The sequence below is a fragment of the Oryzias latipes genome, chromosome 12 (genome assembly GCF_053564925.1).
Source record: "Oryzias latipes strain Hd-rR chromosome 12, Olatipes_Hd-rR_3.1".
In the NCBI taxonomy this organism is placed as follows: Eukaryota; Metazoa; Chordata; class Actinopteri; order Beloniformes; family Adrianichthyidae; genus Oryzias; species Oryzias latipes.
The window spans coordinates 20,837,969-20,862,120 of record NC_136248.1 but is presented as its reverse complement, the minus strand read 5'-3'; the positions used below and the strand labels follow the sequence as shown (position 1 = coordinate 20,862,120).

Genomic DNA, 24,152 nt, shown 5'->3' with positions numbered 1-24,152 from the left:
GCGAGTACAGAGAATGCCAGTGGCGTGGAGATCACCTCCTTCAGAGCCTCCAGGCCAGAAACTGTGAGGAAGTCTGTCTTGATCACTCCGTCGAGTTCCCTGTGAGGGTTCGACATCCCACCAGCACAGGGGCCTTTCATGGGCCCCGCGAACAGAGGATACATCGGCTCCAGGTCTCTCAGGTCCAGGGGGACAGCGGCTTCTCCGGGCAGCACGCATCGCAAGGCGAACCGTGTCCCAAGCCCACAGTCTCCTAGGGCCAGGGCGCACAACGTGCGGACGACCTCTTCTCGGCAGCCGAATGAGAAGAAGAGGCAAACGCGAGCCTTCCAAGAAGACACCACCTGGTAGAGTGACTGACCGTCAGAAGTGTAGATGCGACCGGAGATCACCTCGGCTCCGCGCACGTCCCTCTCCTCGACTGTGTAGCCCACGCTTGTTTCTGGCCACCAGTGGGAAGAGCTGCCCGAACTGCTCTCCGAATGTGTCGAGATCACCAAAGAAGGCTCGGATCCTCCGTCGTCGCGCGCTCTAAAGGCTACGTCTGAAAACACGGACAGCGTTTCCCTGAAAACGGCGAACGCGCTGTCTGAGGGCCGCAGCCTTCTGGGAGTACGAGGCTCCGCGAACTGCCGGATACTCAGCACTCTGCCTTCCTCGTCTGCGGTGACCAGTGCACCGTCGCCCAGCCATGCGGCATAGTGCGACGAGGTTTTCGATGGCATCAGAGGGCTCGGGGAAAGGCGCCGCCGACGCTCCCGCTCGTACACGATGTGGCATCGCGACCTGTACCGCTCAAACCACTCGGGACGAAGACTGGCACGCAGGTTTCGGCCCCGCATTCCGAACAAGTAGGCCAGCTCATCGTCCGTGAGTTTGGACTTGCCAGCGCGGAGGCATGCATACACGTAGCAGATGTACTTATCACACATGCGGACTAGGGGGCCCAAACGCCCCCCTCCCGAACGTTTCAGAGGGGACGGGGCTTCAAGGGAGCTGCTCTCGATCACTTCTACCCCATGGATCCGGTCACCAGCGTGTCTTTCTGCTCCGCCTGGAGCCGAGTGGTCGAACATGCTGGCAGATTGCCGCAGATTACGCTGGCCCAGGCCGTGGAGTCTGTGTTTCGGAGGTATGAGGAAAGGACTTCCACATGTAGGAAGAGGGTCGAATCTACAGACCGTGAGACTTACAGAGGAGAACGCAAAGAGTCCAGAGCGCCGAGGTTTGAGCAGGACGAGGTCGAAATGAACACAGAGGACGAGTTGCTCGATTTGGAGTCTGGATTCGAGAGGTCCTTCGTAAACCTGAGGAGTATCAAAAGCGAAGAGAGCATGTCTGTGCTCTCTCAAGGCAGTGACGTTGAACTTGAATCCGAATGCGAGTACAATGTTTCCTGGGTACCCGTGAGACGGGAAAGGTACCGGCGTGCCAATTCTGTAAAGAACGACAGCCTCGGTCCGGGAAATCCTCCGCCGAACGAGCCCGCCAGGTGCCTCAAGTGCGAGGCCTACGACGCCCACTGCAAGGCCGCCGCCGAAAGTTACAGACGGACCTTGAGTGGCTACACGAAGACCGTCTCCGAGCTTATGTTGGGCTTCAAGACGGTTTTGGAGAGGTATCCTGAGCTGAGGGTGGACACGGGAGATGAACGCGTTCACTTCATGGTTCAGGCCGCATTGGGTCGTAATAATCTGGTCCGAGAAATGGTCCGTCTGTCTGCAAGGGCGACGTGCGAACGCACTCTCGGGGAGTCCAGGCAAAGAGAGTCGTGTCAACACGACTCGGCAACCGTGTGCGAAGCGCTGAACTCCTGCTACACGGACGCTGAGGCACTGCGGATGATCCTGGAGCGCTACACCGACCTGTACGTAAGGTACATGGAGGTGTGGAGGGGGATGTGTGCCAAGATATCAAGGGATGTCACACCGCTGGAGTTTCTCGAACTCGTACGGGAAAGGCCTGGGGTGAGCCAAGGTGAGCCGTGGAGCGAGGCCAGAGCATACGTGGGTCGCATGCTCGTCAAAGCGTCTTCGCTGGTGCCAAAGTGTGTGGGGGACGATTGTGCTCGGATGCTCAGGAAGTTGGACGTCGAACTTTCTCGAGCCAGGCCTCTAAACTCAGGGAGTAGCAACAGGTTCCTCGTAGGGTACCTTGAGGACGTGCGTGGGCGTCTGGACAAGGCAGGCTCCGGTGTGTGGAGCTGGGATTGTCACATGAACGATGCCTACTTTGACATCAGGTGCGACTTAGCGGTTCTCGAGAGCCTCATCGGCATTGGTGACATCTCAGTCAGAAGCCTGCTCTATGAGAGATCCCTGCTGATCTCTCAGTTGAGAAAAGTCATGATGAACGAGGGCTCTCTGGAGGTCAACCTGAGCAGGGCACGCTGCAAGCTCGCTGAGGCCAATGCTCTGAGGCGTCGCCTGGAGGCCGCCGGCCCGGTCTTCACGTTCTGAACGTATCCATATGTGTGTGTGTGTGGGGGGGTGGTGGACACAGACGGTATGGGACACGGCGAGATACTTAACACATAAAGCGGTGAGAGCTCGACTGACCACCCCCCACCCCCTCATCATGGATGTCAACTGCGATTACTTGGTGGTCAGTGGTTTTGACACTGAACCTGACGACCAGATTCACTCTTGTCCACATTGCTCATCTGCACGGTACCTGCGCAGGGCGCTGGTGTACGAGCCCGCAGACGGGGAATGGAGCGGGATCTCGGCTTCCATCTCGGTCAGGCCGGTCACCTTTGAGGAGGCTTCTTACGGTCGCATGGTCCCCTACTTGCTGTCGCATGAGACACGGGACGATCATGGCACCGGACCAGAGGAAGGGGACGAGACCTTGCTTTACTATGTTGTGCATAACAACCTTGCCTCAATTCAAGGCCCAGTGCACTTGAGAGACACGCCGGAATACGGAACCTGGTTGACCGAGGTCGACCGGTGCTCCGTGGCGCTTGGACGGTTGAGAAGCGCGGCTTCCGCGTGTGCTCACCTGCCAGACCTGAAGCGATTCGTGCTGGAGCAGAAAAACGACGACGGCCTGCTGCACCTGGCTAGCAAGTGGCTCGCACAGGCCAAAAATTCAGCCGTCGGGATTGAAGCGTTTGGTCCCTTTTTCATCGACGTGGCTTTCGCGCCAATTCTTCACAAGATCATGAGATCTGACTGGCTTGCCAAGCGCAAAAGCAACTGTGGCACCTCCAACGAACTGAAACCAGGCTGGGCGCAGGAATTCTACAACGCCAGCAAGGTCTCGCGCTCACCAGATGGTAAGATGAGATTCGTAGGCCACCCGACTTGCCTTTCTGTGCCGCTTTGCGTGGCGGGGGAGGGGAAGGGGCCCAGCGGCGTGGCTCAGGCCATCCTGAGAGAGATGAGGCTCTGCGGATACACCCCTTGGTCCGCAGTGCACGCAGTGCGGTGCCACGAAAGCTCCTTGCACGGGCTCTCGTGTCCCGAGTGCCGTCGGGTGATTTTTACCCATTGTGCATTTCTCATGGAGTGCGCTGCACTCGAGGCTTCTCTTGAACACGACTGGCTGGTCCGCAATGAAGCTGTGATTCAGCTGTGCTGGGTGGTCCATTCCCTCCTTTCACTCGAGATCCGAGCCGCGGTCACTGTAGGAGACCTTTCGGCTGCCTGCAGCGGAGCAGACAGTGAAATGGATTTCGAAGATGTGACGACAGAAGGAACGGAAGAAGTGGAAGGAGAATGGGATATAGGAGAAGAAAACGAACAAGAAGATGAAAAATTAAAAGAACAAGAACAGCCAAATGAAGAAGGAGGAGAAGGTGCGCCGTTCGACACGACACGCTGTCGCGTCGAGGCCAAGGAGATGGACACTTGGGCATTTTTAGTGACCGCGCACTGCGTTGCATTTCAAACCCACGAGCGAAACTGCTCGCTGGATTTGGAAAAATTGGCAGTGCTGTACGCAAACGATCATTTCCCGTCTACTCTTGAGTGTGAGAACGGGGAAGAAGGACGCACCCAGAAAACGAGCGTGAAGCCGGACCCCAGACTGTTTGAGATGGCAGCCCTGAACAACGCATTCAACTCTCCCAGGCTCAAATCAGGGAATTGCCTTCAGGAGCGGGACATGCGGGTCCCTCCGGCTGGGAAAGTGTTGTACGGGCTCTCTGCACCAAGGAGGTTCTATGGTTCGGGTTCCGAAGACCAAGCCCGGATACCCAATGCCTTCGTTGACATAGCCGGACGTATCGAGGCCCGGGGTCAGGATCCAGAGGTGATAGCGGATGCCTTCGGGCTTCACTTTCCCAAAGTGTCACCGTGCGCTCTCTGCCATCTGAGCCTGAAAGCGCCTCAGCCTAGCTCGCTGAGGGCAGACGCGAGCTTATTTTGGCCCGTGTTTGTCAACCCCACGAGGTCCTGTCACAAGCTGTTCAAGGCCCTGGCTCTTCCCGTGTCCCCGAGTCCTGCGTACGCACTGGAAACGTTGGCACGAGGATGGAGAAGGGTCCCGGACCGTGTGCGAGGAGAAATGCCCACTGCCACTGGAGGCTGGGTCACGATCCCTCGTGAACATTACGAACGTTATTTCAAGGGCCCTTTGGACCTCTTGACGGGCGCAGGGTTGATGAGTGAGAGCGAAAAGGGGATGATGCTCGAAGCTTTGAGCAAAGGCGTTTTGCCATGCTTCGCTGCCGAAGGGGAAAGCTTACCCGACACGCTTGTGAGTTCCACCCTGGCGTTATCATTCGCGGCCAGTGGGTTAAGGCTCTTTGCAGCCGGTGACCTGGCTGGAGGAGGAGAGGGCCGGCAAGGAGTCAAGGCAACAGCTCGTTCCGCAGTGAGAGGGACCGTGGCGGGGCTGTTGTACTTCGCGGCGTGGTACGTGCTGGTGTATGGTAACGCTCTGCACTCTGGCCCATGCGCGCTCAAAGTCCTAGCGCGCGAGGCTGGAGGAAATGATGCAAACAGGCACTTGTGTGCGGCCATGGAACTGAAAGCTGACCGTTGCGCCAGAATAACTCCTGCAAGAGGAGACGGTGGAGGGGACGCGGACCTGGACCTGTTCTGCGAATACTCTGTTTGGGGGTACGACGACGGCAGCATCGTGAAAGCTATGCTGATCATATTCGAGGGACTGCTCGATGCTCGGACCGTACTGCGTGCGGCCCAGCTGTACGTACCCGAGCTCACTGCTCAGCTGCCTTTCTCCAAAGCCCTGAACTCCGTCCCCAGCACGGTAAAAAGCGCGATCGAGGCAAGGGACGCATGGTTTGCTGCACGCCAAGGCGGAGTAGAGTCGTCTCGGGGTGATCCGCCTTACATATACCTGGGCGATGTGGCCCACGGGATTCACAGCAGCCTGAGAGGCGCTTTAGATGACGGTGACGAGAGGCCCGTCGCGGCTCCTCCGGCGAGCCTTGACGCTCAAGACTCAGACCCGTGGTACGCATGCCTCCTGTATCTTAACGAGAGCGACGACAGAGAGGGGTCACATCTCAGCTACGTGATACAGGACCTGGAGAGAATGACTGTTCTGAACGACCCGGAATGCTGGGAAAACATACTGGAAGGAGAGCTCCCAGACGTTGATTTGGGCATTCGTTGCCCAGACTCTGCAGACGGCACACGGCAAGTCGCGGCCCGCTCGGAGAGTGTCGCTCGAGGCTCCCCACACGTCGCAGGCGGGGTCGCTCCCGGGGATCCAGCCGTACAGGGAGTGGCGCGTTCACAGCTGGATAGCTCTCAGTCGACGCTGGAGAAGTTGCTGGTGGTGGACTCTCTGGATAATCTCGGCTTTGCGGGCCAGAGCATTTTTCCCAGAGAAACCGCTGACATCGATGACTGGCGGCGTTCTGACGGGGCGAGCGCAGCCCCAAGTTTGAGAAGGCCATGCCTGACGAACGTGTGGAACACGACTTACACAAGGACGCAATGGGACGGCATGCGAATCTCGAAACCTGCCCTACGCAGCTCGCGGTCACGCTCTTACCGAACCCTGGCGGAAGCGCTCTGGGTGATGTTCATCGGCGCGTACGGATGCAAAGGGTCGCACTCAGCTCCCCTAACGGTGGAAGCCCTCGCAGTGATCATACACCTGGCCTCCAAGATCATCGATAATGGATCCATCTCCGGCCTAGGGCCCTGCAAGGACATAAGGGCTCTGTGCTGCCACTTGTACCCCGAGCCGCGCCAGTTCCTGCCGGTCGCCTCAGTAGCGGCCGGTATGTTTGGATGCAACGTTGCGGTTTGCTCCCGGGAGACCTTTTATTGCATTCGTAACAGCCATCACGAGAACTCGTGGGTCCAGGGTTTTCTGGAGTGCGACGGGTCCTCGTGGCACCTGAGGGACGCGCCGCTGCACACAACTCCGATCGAACTGCTGTTCGAGATCGGACCGAGGCACAGAGCGGGCTCACTTCAAGCCTATGCGAGGCTACACGACCTCGAAGTGATCAATGTTCCTTCGGACGGCTACTGCGGATTCCACAGTGTGGCTCAGCTTCTGTACGGTCGCATGGCCACGGATGAGATCCGCGTGGATTTGGTAAAGAGGATGGCTGACTTTGTTTTCCTCAACGCAGGAAGGTCAGACATTAGAGAGACGTACCTCCCGGAAACCAGAGCGCGAAACATCTCTGAGCTGGAGCGGCAGTTGTCTGAGGAGAAGAGGTGGCTCAGCGTACAGGAATTGGGTTATATGCTAGAAGCTCACGGCAAATGCTTGGGACTACTCACGGACACCTCTTACCCAATCTACGACAAGGCTTGCGCTCACATCGTATGGACACAAAACCATTATGAGCCCCTGAAACCGAAAATGGAATGTCAAAGAAGAAGATGTTGAGCTGTGCTGTTTTTGGTCAGATATGTTTGTCCTAATGAGCTGATGGGAATGAATAAAAAAAAATAATAATAAAAACGTACACCAGAGTTTGTGTTGTATGGCTCAATTCTTTATGTTGTACGACAGGAATACATAGGATATATGGAACAGGGTAACAACTCTGGTAGAAAGGACCAAAGATACTGCACAGTCAGAAGGCACATTTTTTTTTTTTTTTTTGTGCGAGAAGAGTACACAGGAAATATGGTACATGGCGACCACTTCGGTCGAAGTTACTCGAGCTACAGCTGTCAGAAAACACATTTGGCACACACATATTGCAGTCCATCGAGTAGGTGGATGAAACCTAATAGTACGTGCTGCTCTGCGTGTCCTCTCCCTGCTGAGGGAGCACTGGTGCGCTTTACTCTGGCCCGTCTCCCGAATCAAGTTCCTCGCTTGGCTCGGCAAAGGCGGAGAGTAATGCCCTGGTGATCAGGTCACACCTTTGCGACGGGTTCATCTGAGCCAGGGTCACAGGCCCAGTCAGGACGGGCTCGACCACAATTGCCCGATTCCACTTGATGACCTGATTTTGTATCCGTACGACAAACGGGCCATAGGGTTGCACATCGGGCCCTTGGTCGGTGGGCAGCGAACACGTTTTGTATCGTCCGTCTCTCCCCAGCACTTCCTCCAGGGGCCCTTCCGGCCCCGTGGCTCTCTCAGAAAAGCCGCAAAGTGCGTACACTTGGTGGACGAGCTCCTCGTCATCGGGCAATGTCCACTCTCTGAAGTGACCTCTCATTTCCCCTGGTCGGAGCCACGACGCGCAGCCGCGCTCAGTACCGCGGACCCTCTGTCTGCGCACGGGGGGGGCGTAGGTGGGACCCGGGGGCGCTCCAAACACCGTGGCGTAAGCCTGCTTTAGTTTGTCGGCTGCCGCTGTAGGCACGTATTTGTGCAGGTTTAGCTGGGAGAGGGTTTCCCACACAGCGGCCAGACCTTCCAAGGCACCCCAAGCCGGACCGTTACCATCCCAAACGTACAGCGTGTCGGCCAGGCACGCCAGCAGGTCAACCCTGAATCCCGTCTCGACCCTCCAAATTCTAGCGGGCTGTATGCGCTTCATGGTGAAGCCGAGAACCCTCAGGGACAGGATCTGAACTCTCAGTAGGCACTGTAGCACGTGGTAGGCCAGCAGGACCATGTCGTCGTACCCGCATGACATGAGTGACCCTCTAGAGCACCCTAGGTTCACGGACCCGGGCCTCTCGCCCACAAAGACACCGACAGCAGTGTCCTCCGTGTCTTTGGTCACGGAGTGTAGGGCGAAGGTGCGTGGAACAAAGGAGTGGACTTGCAGGCGTGTGTGCATGTCAAGCAGCATCACCAGATGCTTGTAGGCCATGTGAATCCTGTGTATGATCAATCCCAGGACATCCTGGACGGTGCACACGGCACCCAGGTAGTGGGTCTTTCTCCCTATCACTCGAAGGAGATGCGGCGTGTCTTCCTTGCACAAGCACGGCAAACTGTCCACCAGAATCTCTGTGAGCTTGTAACCCAGGTCCGGTGGAGCGGCAAGATCCACGGGAAGGTACATCTGCTCCGAAAGCTCGCAATCGAGCAGGTTCCGCTCCACCGTCGGTACGTAGGCAAAGTCCTTGGGCCACGAGAGGTTAGTGCACCGGGCGCGCCCCCGTTTCATGGTATCTCCATCCCTGAATGAGTACTCTCTGCCCAGTGTCCACAAAAACTTTTGACAAGTACTCGCTCCGAGTACCAGGTCCAACACGTCTGACATCCGGTGCTTTTGGTCTTCTGTGCAGCCCTGGCCCCAGGCGTCCCATCTCCCAGGCTTTTTGAGTCTGTGGCACGGCCTGCTTACACAGGCCTCTGCTGAATCGCGTTTCACAGTGGGGTTTCTCATCATATCAGTTATGTCCCTCGAAACAAGGTATGTGATGGGGTGAAAGCGTGCGCGGTCGGCAGATTGCCTCTCCCGCCGCGAGAGCCCTCTGGATTTCCACCTCATGCGATTAGCTGACAGCACGCGCTCACGTTCTGCTTGTAGTTTGGGACTCTCCGCGCGCGCCACCGCGCTGAGACTGTCCCCTTTGCTGCAACTGTCCTCTGTTTTGACGCGACCGTGAAACGATCGCCTCTCTTCGCTCCCTACGGGGTCGAGGCCTCTCGGCGTGACGGGCGTCCCTCGAAAGCCGGCCTGCGTTGGCTGTTGCGTCTCTTCGTCCAGACCCTGCTCGGGGTAAAATGACTCTTGAAAGACTCTGTGCGCTGTCTTGGCGCTTGGGAAATCGTCCATGTCTGTATTAGTCTGGAAAGGGTCTGAAGCATTGTCTGTAAAAATGCTGTCCAAGGAGCCTGCCGTGAGCAGCGAGTCTGCCGTGTGGAGGGAGTCTCCCGTGTGTAGGGAGTCTCCGGAGTGGAGGGAGTCAGCCGTGCAGAGAAAGCCGATTGTGTCGAGTGTACTGATCGTATGAAGGGGGCTCACACAGTCATTGCTGCAAGGTTCAAAGTCCTTGAGGGCGAGGAGAGCCAGAGTCGCCTGCTGGTCCTCATTGTCAGGGTTCGCATCAACGTCCAGGTAGGTCACGGTTCGGGGCTCGGTGAAAGGCCCGCTCGACAGCCCGCTCGAAAGAGTCTGTTCGCTCGTGATATTGTGGCACATCTTCCGAATGTTCTCCAGGCCGCTGCATTCTCCTAGCATCTGCCGGCTTACAGATTCAGAAGTCTCTGATAAGAGTGACTCGCTAAGCTCCATCGTCATGCTTTTTGTGATGCATGGATGGCACTGCGTTTCGCTCTTACGCTTCCTCCTACCAGCCTTGGCTCGAGGCGGACTGGTGGCAGGAGCGCATCCCAAAACTTGGGAATCCAGAATTTCTGCGAAGGTCTTACAGCTCTTCGGCAGCGTCCTCCGAGACCCCAGCAACGACAGCTCGTCCTCCTTCAGGACCTCAATCATGCAGACGAGCCCGGGAACGGCCGCGGTCTCGTCACATCCCATCAACCAGACGAATCGCTCTCTCAAAGAGGTACGATCCCTGTACCCTGGCCCCAGCCATGCGGGTTGCGGCCAGTGCCCCTTCTCTTCAGACCTCATCGGTCGTCCGAGGCGATTCCACACAGCTGACCACAGCTGACCGTCCACCATGCCAGTCCTGCAAAACGAAGAGATGGCAGCCTCCGTTGTCGAGCCGTCTTCCGGGAGCGGATCGAGACGGCCCACAGTGGGCTGCGAGCCCTCGGTTCCTTTACTCGAGGCCGTAAAGGTTCGCCAGTCCGCTCCGGCGTGCAACACGCTCAGCGCCAGGTTCAGGCACGCAGCACGGAAACTCTCTTCATCATCGGTCAGCGCAGAGGCCCGGTAAAGCCCTGGCAGGGAAACCCAGGGAAGCAGCGACATTGTCTCCCCTGTGTGGCGGTTGATGATAAAGGCGCACGGGAGCTTGGAAGTGCTGCGATGAGAGTCGGCATCCTTGGCATTTTGGTACAGAACTCTACAAGGCCTGTGATCAATCGAGCAAAGTTCCCTCAAGGAGTCCAACACGCAGACCAGCGCTCTGCGGACCACGATAGCATGGACCTGCTCTCCTCGGACCTCCTTCAGCCAGCTGTGTAGCGGCAGCCACCCGGCCCCCAACGTGGTCACCAAGTGCATGACTGTTGACGCGGCTCCAACTGCCTGCTCCAATGCGACGCAATCGAGCCGTGGGTAGTGCCGCCCGACCCCCAGTGAGCAGCTACGTTCTTCGTCTTTCAGCCTGTCCCTCAGCTTCGCTCTGCGTCTGTTCTCGTGAGCCCTAGTGGCCTCGTGCAAAGTCTGCTCCAGGTGTTTGTTGGAGATCAACACGCTCAGGATGATGGAAACGTCCCCGTGGAGCGTGGTGCGCAGCTCGCGCACCCTCACAAGTGGGTTCCTCAACCGCCTTTGGCTTACCGTTTCGGGTCCGGACACACGTAGCTCATGAAACAAACACTGGTCCCTCAAAAAACTGTACAGGGGTTCGGGCATCCTCAGGTCGAAGCGATCAGACGATGGAGTCCACGACCGTCCCTGCGGCACCGTGGCCAGGTTGAAGTAGTAGGGAATGGACACGTGTAGCCTGCCGCTAGCTCTGGAGCTCTGCTTGTCCTGATATCTCCACCAGAGCTTGAGCACACTGGCGTGGACGCGAAGCTCAACTTCTGGGTCTTGAGGCAAGCAGTGGGATGCATCGGGACCTAACGCTAGAAGTAGATGCGCAGCCATGTCTCTCAATTCGCTTGGGGACTTGTGAAACGTGTAGCGTCTCCTTTTCACGAGGCTGACGAACAGCATCACAAAGTACGGCGTGTGGAGAACAGCCAAGTGTTCCAACCGTCGTAGGTTCAGCCCCGCTTCCAGCGGTGCGGGCTCAGCGCGGCAATCTTCCACCTCCAGCACGTGGCGACATGCAGTTGGGTCGAAATACAGTTTTGCCCCTCTGCAAAGCTGACAATCTCTGCACTGGCCCGTGGCGAAAAATGAACTTAATCCAATAGAGCCCCTCAGGTGTTGCGGGTGGTAGAAGTAATCCCTGCGCTCTGCCTCGAGGCGGTTATGCTCCCCCGAGGAGTACCCCCGTGCAGCTTGATTGCAGAGGTACCGCAGGGCCTCCTCGACACATTCAAAGCCGTCTCGGACGACGGCTAGCTCCAGAGCGCCAGTGTGCAGTGCCGCGGCTGCAGCCAGCCACTTGGCGACGCCGTCCTTCGGATCCATAGGCGCAACTGGTAAAGAAAAACAAACAGAGGAATGGGTGAAGTGAGATGAAAAGACGGAGAGGTCATGTTCTTTAAGGTATTCACTGGGTGTTCATTATGTTGCTTCATCTTAACCCAACGGTGGCCCTCGTCTATTGGAAAAGTCAGTGAATATCCTTCGCGCTATCCCCCTAGCGGCCCCTGTCCTCCCAACGCAGCATCACAGTTTGTAAATGTTCAACGAGGTGTCACCGTCCGAGACTGTGTGCGTCACCATCAGTTTGTATCGTCTGTCCCTCGCATGGTAGTACAGGGTGTGTTGCACGGCCATGGCGAGACAGCAAGCCCCGTTTGTCTTTTTGAGAGCCCAGGTCGTGAACTGGTCCCACAAGCCCTGGGGCTCTTGTGCACGGCGTGACTTTGAGCCGCTGCTGAAAGGTGTTGGCTTCAGGGCACCCAGGGATGCCGGCAGCTCGTACCAGAAAGCAGGCGAGCCTGGTCGTGGGAAGCCCATCCTAATCGAGGCCTCTGGGAGCTCGCCGATGGCCGCTGCGGCCAACCCCGCATCTCCCTCGAAATACGTGTGTGCAAAGCAGGAGGTTTCACCCAAGGGTGGCTCGGGCAGAGCCCCAGGAAAACCTTCCATGTCTATAATGATGTAGCGCACGCCGAGGCTCTCGTTTTTGTAGTCTACGGTGCGTACGGCCACGGGCAGCGCACCGACAAACCCGAAGAGCCAGGCAAGCACGTCAGACTCGATCTTCACAGGGTCAGGCACGTGGTTGGACCAGACTACTGCCTGCATTCCCCTGATCTTTGGAACCGCCTTCAAGCAAGCGCTCATCACGTCAAAGGAGTTCCAGCGGAGATCTATCACGCAGGCTTGTTCCGTTCTCATGGAGATCAGGTGGTGGTTGCAGGCGACGGCATTCTCGCCTGACTCTGCAGTTATAAGGTCGAGCGCTAGGGCTTCTCCAAAAAGCCTGTTTCCGTACTCGGGCGCGGGTGCTGTGATGCTGCGCCCAATCACGTACAGGGCGCTGAAGTTGTCGCGACCCGGGAAGAGCTCCAAGGTTATCTCCTGGGGTAGCGAGCTTTCTAGGCAGCACGGTTCTTCCCCCGACGAGGCCGGTCCCCGTCTCTGGATGCAAAAGTTAAACTGCTCCACCACGCTGAGGGGTCTCTCTGCGGTGCAACCGAAGTGGGATGGGCGTGACTTGTAAACGTACAGCCCCGGAGGCAGGGTTCGGGATCGGTCAACCTGGTAAACCAACACTGCGTCGCAGCATTTGGGATATCTCGCGCTCCGGTTGCGAATCAGCCACCTGTACGCCGCTGCCACCGGCTCCATTTCGTAAGCCCAAAGGACTCGGGACTGGGCTCTGGCGGTCTCGCGGGTGGAGCTTCTCACACCTGATTTTGTTGCGCACCGTCTGCTGCGGCTTTCCTCATTTGGAACATCTTTGCCAGACTCCTGGTTGTCGCGCTGACCTGCGGACAGGCTGGACTGATGAGCGCAAGTGCAAGGCTCGTCTTTCGTCCCGTGCCGCAGCAACGAGTCCACCGCGTGCCTAAAGTTAAACCTGTGGTGGAAGCAGTTGGTCGAGCCATCTCCGAGAGATCTCAGGCTCAAGCCTTCCGCTCAGGGGGCATACAGCACACCGTCAATCACTGGTACGGGGTCTAGCGCCAAGGCCTTGTACAAACAGCAGCACAGCTCCCCTTTGGCTTCCATCTGGGACCGAGCTTCCACGGACAAACACGGCAGGTGTTTTCCGATGATGCTGCAAGGAGGGGAGGAAACTCCTCGAGAAGGTCCTCCTGAAACATTCACGGGTAGGGTCCCCGTCGAGCTGTTGATGGAGTGCAAGAAAAAACGTCAGAAGGCCTCAGCGGAGGCCGCTCTCAAGTCTACAAATCTCTACAGGAGAATTTCCACCATCAGCTATGTTGGCGGAGCGTCCAGGGTCAGCAGAGCGCGAGCCAACAAGAGGTCTGGGTGCACCAAGTGCCTGGCATGTCTGGTGACCTTGGTCAAAGGCGGCAAGCGAAGGAGCAGAGCCGGCGTCAAGCTCCGATGTCCTTGTGACGCCAGGGTGTGCGAGACCTGCTTTGTGAACGACCCCCACTGGTACCTGACGGAGCCCCACTTCAGCAGCTGCCCTTCGATCCGCGGGTTCATCTGTTCCGCGTGTGCCTGTTTCGCAGGACTCGTCGAGAAGCCATGTTGCCTCTGGATGTGCTTGGGCTGTTCGGACGGGGTCCGGGAGAACGGCGTAGACTGCTTGCAGTGCTCAAAACCTGCGCCTCGAGGGAAGCCCCGCTTGCGTCGCGCTCTTTGGTGCGAAACGATGAATGTGGGTCGACAGGATGCTGGGGAGCCTTCCTCAAACGCCCTGTGTTGCGACAAGGACAAGGTCTCAGACTGTAAGGAACTGATCAAGGTACGCGTCCTGGAGCGCGTGGCAGAGAGCAGGCACCTGTCGTCGACAGACCTTGCCGTCCTCTTTCCGGAGTGCAAGCCTCCGCTGGGCAGATGCTCGTGCGGGGCGAACGGCGACCCCGATCCGATGTGCCCACGCTGCACCCCCGTGCTGGCCGTGATGGAGCTGCTGGCCAAGAACCCGAGGCCGCTCATGGCATCTTTTGCAGAGCGTGCGGTACCAGGGCGAGCCCTGGCCCGTAACACGTACGACAGGGTGCTGCTCACTGAGATGCTGAATGACAGAGGGCTCCCTTGGTGCGCTAATCGCAACTCTTGCAAAGGCATGCTGGTGAATGCAAGGACGGGGCCCTTGAGGACTCTAATGTCCCCCGAGGCTTACAAGCGATTTGTTTTGGAACGAGTTAAGGCACAGCGGTTGGGCAATGGGGAGCCGGAGGTCACGCCAAAGACATCTTGCTGCGTCCTGTGCCTGCTGTTCAACCAGTCTGCGGCCGTAGCGCAGATGTGCGCTTCTGAGGGTTTCAGGCTGGAGGCTCACCCGACTGAGCCTGTGTACTACTTCAACGTGAAGTTTGCACCTGACGTGGGCGTGCCTGAGGTATCAGTGAGAGACTACCAAGGCTTCCTGATCAACTTTCAAGGGTCTGTTGGAAGCTACAAGCCCACGTTTTACTACAACTGGAGACATATGTTGGAAATGTTACGCAGAGACGCCTCCGGAACAGTGATGCTCGTTCACCCCGGACAAAGGCAGCCTTAGACACTTATCAAAACAAGTTATGAAACGAGTCTCTCTAAAAACGCGATCGTTGGCAAAGAACAAAAAAAAAAAAAAAAGAACAACAAAAAGAAAAGCGTTTCCAAACAACTACATGGTAAATGACAAACTCACATACCTGAAAGAATCTCTCTTCAGTCCTGAGCTGACAGCTCCAGGTTCAGCTGCACAAAAATGATATTGACCAAAGAGGAAAGTCCTTTCAGAATTCCAGATGAGTATTTGAAGCAAAATGCCCTCCTCTTTCTTGCTCCTTGCAACGTGACAACCTGCTTTGCCTGAGCCCTTGGGAGAATTCCTCCTCACTCCAGTCGGATGCTTGAATTTATGTGGTCAGATATCACTGTCTCTCCCCCTCCCTCTTTCCCTGCAGCTTTTCCTCCTTCAGACAGAAGACTCCACCTTCTAATTTCTCTATGTTTCTTTATCTGCCTTAGTGCCCTCCTTCTGCTGCTTCTGTCAGGAGTCCAACAGGAGCACAGCAAACAGGGCTTTCTGTGTCTAGGTCTGCCAGGGGAAACCTGCTCTCTGGTGCAAACAGAGCTACACCAGAAGACTGAGATCCCAGGCTCTTCAAACCAGAAACTGTTTCATGCAAACCTAGAGAGGTTCAAGTAAAATTACCTGGCTCTGTAAAAACACCATGGAAGCGAAGACTCAAAAACCGATCGATCCTTCTGCCATGAAAACATTCCGGGAAAAGTATTGGATGTCCAGCCATTGCCTGGGCAAGGGGGGCTTCGGCAAAGTGTTTCTGGGAAAGAGGCGGAGCGACAGGATTTCCGTGGCCCTGAAGTTTGTCCCGCTCTTGCGTACGAGATGCTGCGAGGTCGACGGGACCAGTAAGCCGCTCGAAGTGGTTGCCTTGGAAATGGTCACCAAAGACCCTCCGTTTCCGGGGATCATCCGCATGCTGGACTTTTACAAGACCCGGGGAGCTTGGGTGATAGTCACGGAGACGCCAGAGAACACGCAAGATCTGTTTCACTACATCACGACCTGTAAGCGTCTGTGTGAGGACACGGCCAGAGATTTTCTAGGTCAGGTCATTCAGGCCTTGCTCCACTGTCACAGCCGCGGTGTCGTGCACATGGACGTGAAAGACGAAAACCTGCTGCTGGACCCGTCTACGCACAAGCTGTTACTCATCGACTTTGGTTCTGCCGTTTTCCTTGAACCCGACAAAGTGTACGACACGTTCCACGGGACCGCGGTGTATGCACCCCCCGAACGGCTCACTCAAGGATGCTACAAAGCTCTCCCGTCTGAGGTCTGGTCGTTGGGAATACTTTTGTACGACATGGTGCACGGGGACATACCGTTTCAAAACGACGAAGAGATCCTACTGGGCGAGCTTCGTTTCAAAAAGGACCTTTCCGAGGACTGCGTGGCCCTGATGCAATGGTGTTTGAGCAGGGCGCCTGAAGAGAGACCGACGCTGAAAGACATACTAGCCCATCCTTGGATGTCGAAGCAAGACTCGGAGATGCACCAGGGAAACGCCTCGGCCGGGGACCCGGCGCGCACGCGAGGGGATCTCCCGCGATTGAAGAACGAAATGCAGCACCGTCCGTCGATGTTGACGCAAGGCTCCGAGAGCCCGGAGGAGCCTGAGGAGGAGGGGGTTAGCCGCACTCCAATCGAAAAGAGAGACGGAGCATTCATTTGAATCGGCAAATGACCTCCATGTTCCTTGGAGTGTTGCTGAAGAGACAGGACTTTCCGCGGCCACTCTGAAGTCTCACAGAGCCGTGTGTCGTCCAGCCTAGGCCCAGCGTTGCATGGGTGGCAGCTTTCTGATAGTTTGGCAAAGTGTGTTCCTTCAGGATTTCTGTGTTGCAATTTTGCCTTAGTCGAATAAAAGTTAAATCTGAACCAACATCATCTTGTGTTTTTCAATTTGTGTTTGCTGGGTGCTGTATGACATAGACCCCAATAATACCTTTTAAAGATAAATTGCTTTATTTTGTATTAGTTGATACAAGACACAAGCTGGCTTTGTAAAGATTGACAAATGCAAAAAATAATGAAAATAATAATACTACTAATAATAATATCAATAATAATAAAAATAAAATGAATAAAACTACATTGATGTTTACATTGTTTCAATCGCATATTGGTTAGCCTATAAGCAGGTTAAATTAAATGATTATTGCATACAGAGGTTAGATGTTTGTGATAAGCGTACGCACAGGTTAAATCGAGTGATTATCGTAAGCAGAGTATACATGTTTGTGACTACCTGACACGACTATGAGATTATAGTACGAAGATATTACATGAAGTTACTGTCTCATACAAGATACAAAACGGTACATATTGAGACGGATAATAGCAGGAGGAAACAAATCTCGAAGTCACAAGGCAAAACGTTGTTTGGTTTATTTGTTTTTTAGTATTTTTTTCTTCTTTTTTTTTAAGGTACTCAATCCACAAAGCCGTCACGCGCCGGGTTGAGTACTAGCAGCAATGGGTATGCCTAAAGTGCGAGTGGCATAGAAACCCTTCCGCTGGTAGAGCTCAGCCAGTCCCCTTCGAGGAAGCCCAACGGTGGAGCGCTTTGACAATGTTGCCTGGTTCTGAGTTAAGCCTGGACGCAGAATTGCGTATCTCATCCGTGCAAACGAGCCAGCCGTCTGGCCTCTGTCTGCGCCAGGACGCGGTGGGCTGGCAGATGGGAACATGACGTTCAGGGACAGTGTTGAGGTGTTCCCAAGCAAGACGTGGCCTCCAGGTACCCCTGCAACTGCGCTTCTGTATTCGGTGACACTGCATCACTTGTGGCAAATTGGCTGGACCCTGTAGGATGTTGGTCACCGTCTTTTCGGAACCGATCATCATTGGGTTTGCCTAGAGAAAGATCAACACAGTAAAAGTTGAGATGGCATGCCCCTTAGCGCTCAGGAAAGAATTAAAAAAAAAAAATAAATAAATAAAAAAGGTTACTTTGATGGCCCCGTCCTCCCGCTCGCCACCGTAGCACCAGCAGAGTAGAAAGAGAAACGAAAGTGTCCGAAGAACTATCATGCTGCCCACACTCAGGAAAAGGAATGTGTTTGGAAAGTCTGCAAGAGTCAGTAGCTTTTAAAACCCTGAGATAGAAGTCGGATTAAGAAAAAAAAAAAAAAAAGAATTGTAGCTTACTCTGATTCAGAGGTGCCGACCGCAGTTTAGGGACTCTGACCTAAGTTCTGAGAGTCCGACCACCACAGACAGAGTCTGACATTAGTCCCTCACCAAGAAAAGTCAAATTATAAAAAAAACTAAATAGTATAAAATATTAAAAAGTTTTCCACGCTCACTTGTTGGGAACATAAAACCACATTGTAAACTAAAACAAAACAGAAAAGTTTTCTACGCGCTGGTTGTTGGGGTTATATGGAACCCACCTTAGACTTAGGTAAATAGATAGTTTTGCACCCTGCCTTGTTGGGTTCGCGAGACAGAAACCTCAACAAATATAGTTCCGAGCGCTAATTCGCAGGGTCCCGGGACCCAAGCATAAACATGAACAAAACCTAGCCAAGGTACACTAAAACACCACATTTGTTCAGAGCGCTGCCTGGCGGGGTCCGTGAGACCCCAACATAAAATAAAACAAAATATAGTTCCACACACTACCTTGCAGGGTTCGCGTGACCCAAGAATAAACCTGAACAAGAGATAGTTCCGAGCGCTGCCTTGCGGGGTCCGCGAGACCCCACTGTACACTAAAACAGAACATTTGTTCAGCGCCCTGCCTTGTGTGATCCTAAACAAAATATTGTTCCAAAGTACACTAAAACAGAACATTTATTCAGCGCACTGCCTCCCATGGTCCGAGAGACCCCCGCGTGAACCTAAACCAAAATATTGTTCCGAGCACTGCCTCACGGGATCCGCGAGACCCCATCATGAACCTCGACAAAACTTAGTTCCAAACCCTGCCTCCCTGGGCCTGTGTGACCCCAAGGTGCACTAAAAAGATGAATTTGTTCAGTGCGCTGAAATGCGGGATCTGAGAAACCCCAGCGTAAACCTGAACAAAACTTAGTTCCGAGGTCTGCCTCGGCGGGTCCGCGTGACCACAAGGTACACTAAAGTGATGCATTTGTTCCCCGCGCTGCCTCGCTGGGTCAGTGAGACCCCAGCGTGAACCTGGACAGAGCGTAGTTCCGAACCCTGCCTCGCGGGGTCCGCGTGACCCAAGGTACACCAAAAAAAAAAAAAGAACAGTTTTTCAGCGCCCTGCCTCACGGGGTCCGAGAGACCCCAGCGTGAGCCTGAACAGAACTTAGTTCCGAACTCTGCCTCTCCGGGTCCGCGGGACCCCAGCGTGAGCCTGAACAGAACTTAGTTCCGGACCCTGCCTCGCGGGGTCAGCGAGACCCCAGCGTGAACCTGGACAAAGCGTAGTTCCGAACCCTGCCTCGCGGGGGGTCCGCGTGACCCAAGGTACACCAAAAAAAAAGAACAGTTTTTCAGCGCCCTGCCTCACGGGGTCCGAGAGACCCAAGCTTGAGCCTGAACAGAACTTAGTTCCGGACCCTGCCTCTCCGGGTCCACGGGACCCCAGCTTGAGCCTGAACAGAACTTAGTTCCGAACTCTGCCTCTCCGGGTCCGCGGGACCCCAGCGTGAGCCTGAACAGAACTTAGTTCCGAAGCCTGCCTCGCGGGGTCAGCGAGAACCCAGCGTGAACCTGGACAAAGCATAGTTCCGAACCCTGCCTCGCGGGGTCCGCGTGACCCAAGGTACACCATAAAAAAGAACAGTTTTTCAGCGCCCTGCCTCACGGGGTCCGAGAGACCCCAGCGTGAGCCTGAACAGAACTTAGTTCCGAACTCTGCCTCTCCAGGTCCGCGGGACCCCAGCGTGAGCCTGAACAGAACTTAGTTCCGAAGCCTGCCTCGCGGGGTCAGCGAGAACCCAGCGTGAACCTGGACAAAGCGTAGTTCCGAACCCTGCCTCGCGGGGTCCGCGTGACCCCAGCGTGAAGCTGGACAGAGCGTAGTTCCGAACCCTGCCTCGCGGGGTCCGCGTGACCCAAGGTACACCAAAAAAAAAAAAAGAACAGTTTTTCAGCGCCCTGCCTCACGGGGTCCGAGAGACCCCAGCGTGAGCCTGAACAGAACTTAGTTCCGAACTCTGCCTCTCCGGGTCCGCGGGACCCCAGCGTGAGCCTGAACAGAACTTAGTTCCGGACCCTGCCTCGCGGGGTCAGCGAGACCCCAGCGTGAACCTGGACAAAGCGTAGTTCCGAACCCTGCCTCGCGGGGGGTCCGCGTGACCCAAGGTACACCAAAAAAAAAGAACAGTTTTTCAGCGCCCTGCCTCACGGGGTCCGAGAGACCCAAGCTTGAGCCTGAACAGAACTTAGTTCCGGACCCTGCCTCTCCGGGTCCACGGGACCCCAGCTTGAGCCTGAACAGAACTTAGTTCCGAACTCTGCCTCTCCGGGTCCGCGGGACCCCAGCGTGAGCCTGAACAGAACTTAGTTCCGAAGCCTGCCTCGCGGGGTCAGCGAGAACCCAGCGTGAACCTGGACAAAGCATAGTTCCGAACCCTGCCTCGCGGGGCCCGCATGACCCAAGGTACACCATAAAAAAGAACAGTTTTTCAGCGCCCTGCCTCACGGGGTCCGAGAGACCCCAGCGTGAGCCTGAACAGAACTTAGTTCCGAACTCTGCCTCTCCAGGTCCGCGGGACCCCAGCGTGAGCCTGAACAGAACTTAGTTCCGAAGCCTGCCTCGCGGGGTCAGCGAGAACCCAGCGTGAACCTGGACAAAGCGTAGTTCCGAACCCTGCCTCGCGGGGTCCGCGTGACCCCAGCGTGAAGCTGGACAAAGCGTAGTTCCGAACCCTGCCTCGCGGGGTCCGCGTGACCCAAGGTACACCAAAAAAAAAAAAAAAAAGAACAGTTTTTTAGCGCCCTGCCTCACGGGGTCCGAGAGACCCAAGCTTGAGCCTGAACAGAACTTAGTTCCGAACCCTGCCTCTCCGGGTCCGCGGGACCCCAGCTTGAGCCTGAACAGAACTTAGTTCCGAACTCTGCCTCTCCGGGTCCGCGGGACCCCAGCGTGAGCCTGAACAGAACTTAGTTCCGAAGCCTGCCTCGCGGGGTCAGCGAGAACCCCAGCGTGAACCTGGACAAAGCGTAGTTCCGAACCCTGCCTCGCGGGGTCCGCGTGACCCAAGGTACACCCAAAAAAAAAAAAAGAACAGTTTTCAGCGCCCTGCCTCACGGGGTCCGAGAGACCCCAGCGTGAGCCTGAACAGAACTTAGTTCCGGACCCTGCCTCGCGGGGTCAGCGAGACCCCAGCGTGAACCTGGACAGAGCGTAGTTCCGAACCCTGCCTCGCGGGGTCCGCGTGACCCAAGGTACACCAAAAAAAAAAAAAGAACAGTTTTTCAGCGCCCTGCCTCACGGGGTCCGAGAGACCCCAGCGTGAGCCTGAACAGAACTTAGTTCCGAACTCTGCCTCTCCGGGTCCGCGGGACCCCAGCGTGAGCCTGAACAGAACTTAGTTCCGGACCCTGCCTCGCGGGGTCAGCGAGACCCCAGCGTGAACCTGGACAAAGCGTAGTTCCGAACCCTGCCTCGCGGGGGGTCCGCGTGACCCAAGGTACACCAAAAAAAAAGAACAGTTTTTCAGCGCCCTGCCTCACGGGGTCCGAGAGACCCAAGCTTGAGCCTGAACAGAACTTAGTTCCGGACCCTGCCTCTCCGGGTCCACGGGACCCCAGCTTGAGCCTGAACAGAACTTAGTTCCGAACTCTGCCTCTCCGGGTCCGCGGGACCCCAGCGTGAGCCTGAACAGAACTTAGTTCCGAAGCCTGCCTCGCGGGGTCAGCGAGAACCCAGCGTGAACCTGGACAAAGCGTAGTTCCGAACCCTGCCTCGCGGGGTCCGCGTGACCCAAGGTACACCAAAAAAAAAAAAAAAAAGAACAGTTTTTTAGCGCCCTGCCTCACGGGGTCCGAGAGACCCAAGCTTGAGCCTGAACAGAACTTAGTTCCGAACCCTGCCTCTCCGGGTCCGCGGGACCCCAGCTTGAGCCTGAACAGAACTTAGTTCCGAACTCTGCCTCTCCGGGTCCGCGGGACCCCAGCGTGAGCCTGAACAGAACTTAGTTCCGAAGCCTGCCTCGCGGGGTCAGCGAGAACCCCAGCGTGAACCTGGACAAAGCGTAGTTCCGAACCCTGCCTCGCGGGGTCCGCGTGACCCAAGGTACACCCAAAAAAAAAAAAAGAACAGTTTTCAGCGCCCTGCCTCACGGGGTCCGAGAGACCCCAGCGTGAGCCTGAACAGAACTTAGTTCCGGACCCTGCCTCGCGGGGTCAGCGAGACCCCAGCGTGAACCTGGACAAAGCGTAGTTCCGAACCCTGCCTCGCGGGGTCCGCGTGACCCAAGGTACACAAAAAAAAAAAAAGAACAGTTTTTCAGCGCCCTGCCTCACGGGGTCCGAGAGACCCAAGCTTGAGCCTGAACAGAACTTAGTTCCGAACTCTGCCTTGCGGGGTCCACGTGACCCTAAGATACGCTAAACAATTCGTTTGTTCATAGCGCTGCCTCACGGGGTCCGAGAGACCACAGCGTGAACCTAAACCAAATATTGCTCCTAGCTCTTCCTCGCCAGGTCCGCTAGACCCCAGCGTGATCTTGAACAAACTGTACTTCCGAACGCTGCCTCGCTGGGTCCGTTAGACCCCTGGGGAGGGTGAAAGGGGTGTTTATCTTTTATATATATATTCATAATAAGAATAAGAATAAGAATAATACTAACAATAATAATATTAATAATAATAACAATAAAGAAATTTAAAAAAAAAAACCAACTGTAAGGTTGGCACCATCAGGTGGCAGAGAGGAAGCATGGTGAATGTGGACTAAGACCAAAAAAAGAAACAATGAAGCCCCCGTAACCCAATTGGTCAAGGATAAAAAAAAAGAGAAAATAAAGGTGGACTGCATAATGCATTCGGTGGAAATCTTTTCCTAAAAGGATGCCCCTTGTTGGCATTAGATCAAATAGGAAAGAATTCAGGGTTTCAGTGACCCTCAGAGAAACGGCACCCCTGGTGACCGAGGGTAAAAAAAAAACAAAAAAAAAAAAAACAGAGTGACCGCAGTAGAGAAAGGCGACCCCTGCTGTCCGTGAAATAAAAAAAAAGAACCGGGGAATTGGCGACCCCAAGTGGTCGGGGGTGATAGAGGGTGCCTGAAACGTCTACAAAGTTTTGGGGTGAATGACCACTCTTCAGTGGTCAGGGACCAAACCAGGATGAGGGGGTGCGTTTTTAAAATGACCCCCCCATTCCCTTCCTTCAATCCAAGCCTTTTTGTTCCCCCTCTAGGACAGCCAAAGGGTTAAAATAAGCCCCCCCGTTCCTTTATCTAATCCAATTTATTTCTTTTTTCTCTAGGATAGCGCAAGGGTTAAAAATCGAGGACACTACAACATTTCACAGTTTAAAGTTTCAGCAAAAATGTGTTACAAATAAAAATTGTCCAAAGGCATCATCATTTAAGAATACGAGTTGCACACCAACCAACCAACCTGTACAAATATGGGGAAGATGAGGATCTTGGGCGCCACTTTAACGTATCCATAGTTGGCATGTGGAGTATGTGAGCGGACAATGGTGCAGTTCTGGTAGTTGGCAAAATTCGCATTCTGCTGTTGGTAGTTGGGAATGCCAGCATTAGTAGATGTTGATGACCCTTTTGATGTCTTGGAGTTGTTAGATCGCCGTAAGAAGCCAGTTCGACTGGACATGCCTGAACCGCTGCTACTGACACCACCAGGTAAAACACCACCACCACTCTGGGATTTCTGGGACTGTTGTCCAGAAGTCTGACGTGTTGGGTATAACCTGTTGAAGCCTGAGGCTGAAATAAAAAACGCACTGTTGACTTTTATAAAAAGGCCAGAAAAAAAGACCAACATGCAACAGATAAGGACAACAAGGCTTTAATCATATGCACCCGTCCAGGGGGTTGACCCGTATGGGTGCTTCGAGTTTTTGGGTGGAGAGGAGCAGCTGCATCTAAACAGGAGCGTAGCCACCTAAAGGATGTCATTAAAATGGAATGTACAATTGTCCTACGTGTGGTAAGTCTTTTGTAAAGTATTTATAAAAATTATGTGAGTTACACACACTTAAAACAGACAGGTGTTGCTGTCATATGGTGCTCTAGAGTAGAGGGCTGCATTGGGATCGGGTCCCGCCGGGTCCCGCGGGACCCAACCCAAATCTCGCGGGATTGGGCGGTTTGGATTGTGCTGCGGGCGGGAGCGGGCGGCAAAAAATAAACCCCGCGGGATCAGTGCTGGCATGAATATCTCATGAATATATATAAGCGAACTTCGTTAGGCTGTGCAGCT

At 55.1% G+C, this 24,152-nt stretch overlaps 1 protein-coding gene and 1 pseudogene across 4 annotated transcripts in view; one reads left to right on the top strand and one right to left on the bottom strand.

Annotated features, from left to right (window-relative positions):
* Positions 1 to 24,152, bottom strand: part of rgs3a (regulator of G protein signaling 3a) — a 322,617-nt gene that overhangs the window by 237,882 nt on the left and 60,583 nt on the right. For all 3 annotated transcript variants that reach the window (XM_023960529.2, XM_023960531.2, XM_023960530.2), the window contains one exon: positions 23,325 to 23,656. In XM_023960529.2, coding sequence (XP_023816297.2) covers positions 23,325 to 23,656 — 332 coding nt within the window. The remainder of the gene's footprint in view (positions 1 to 23,324; positions 23,657 to 24,152) is intronic.
* LOC144996658 (serine/threonine-protein kinase pim-2 pseudogene) lies at positions 15,310 to 16,652 on the top strand (annotated as a pseudogene). Its single transcript, XR_013659536.1, has one exon. The product of XR_013659536.1 is annotated as a serine/threonine-protein kinase pim-2 pseudogene (transcript).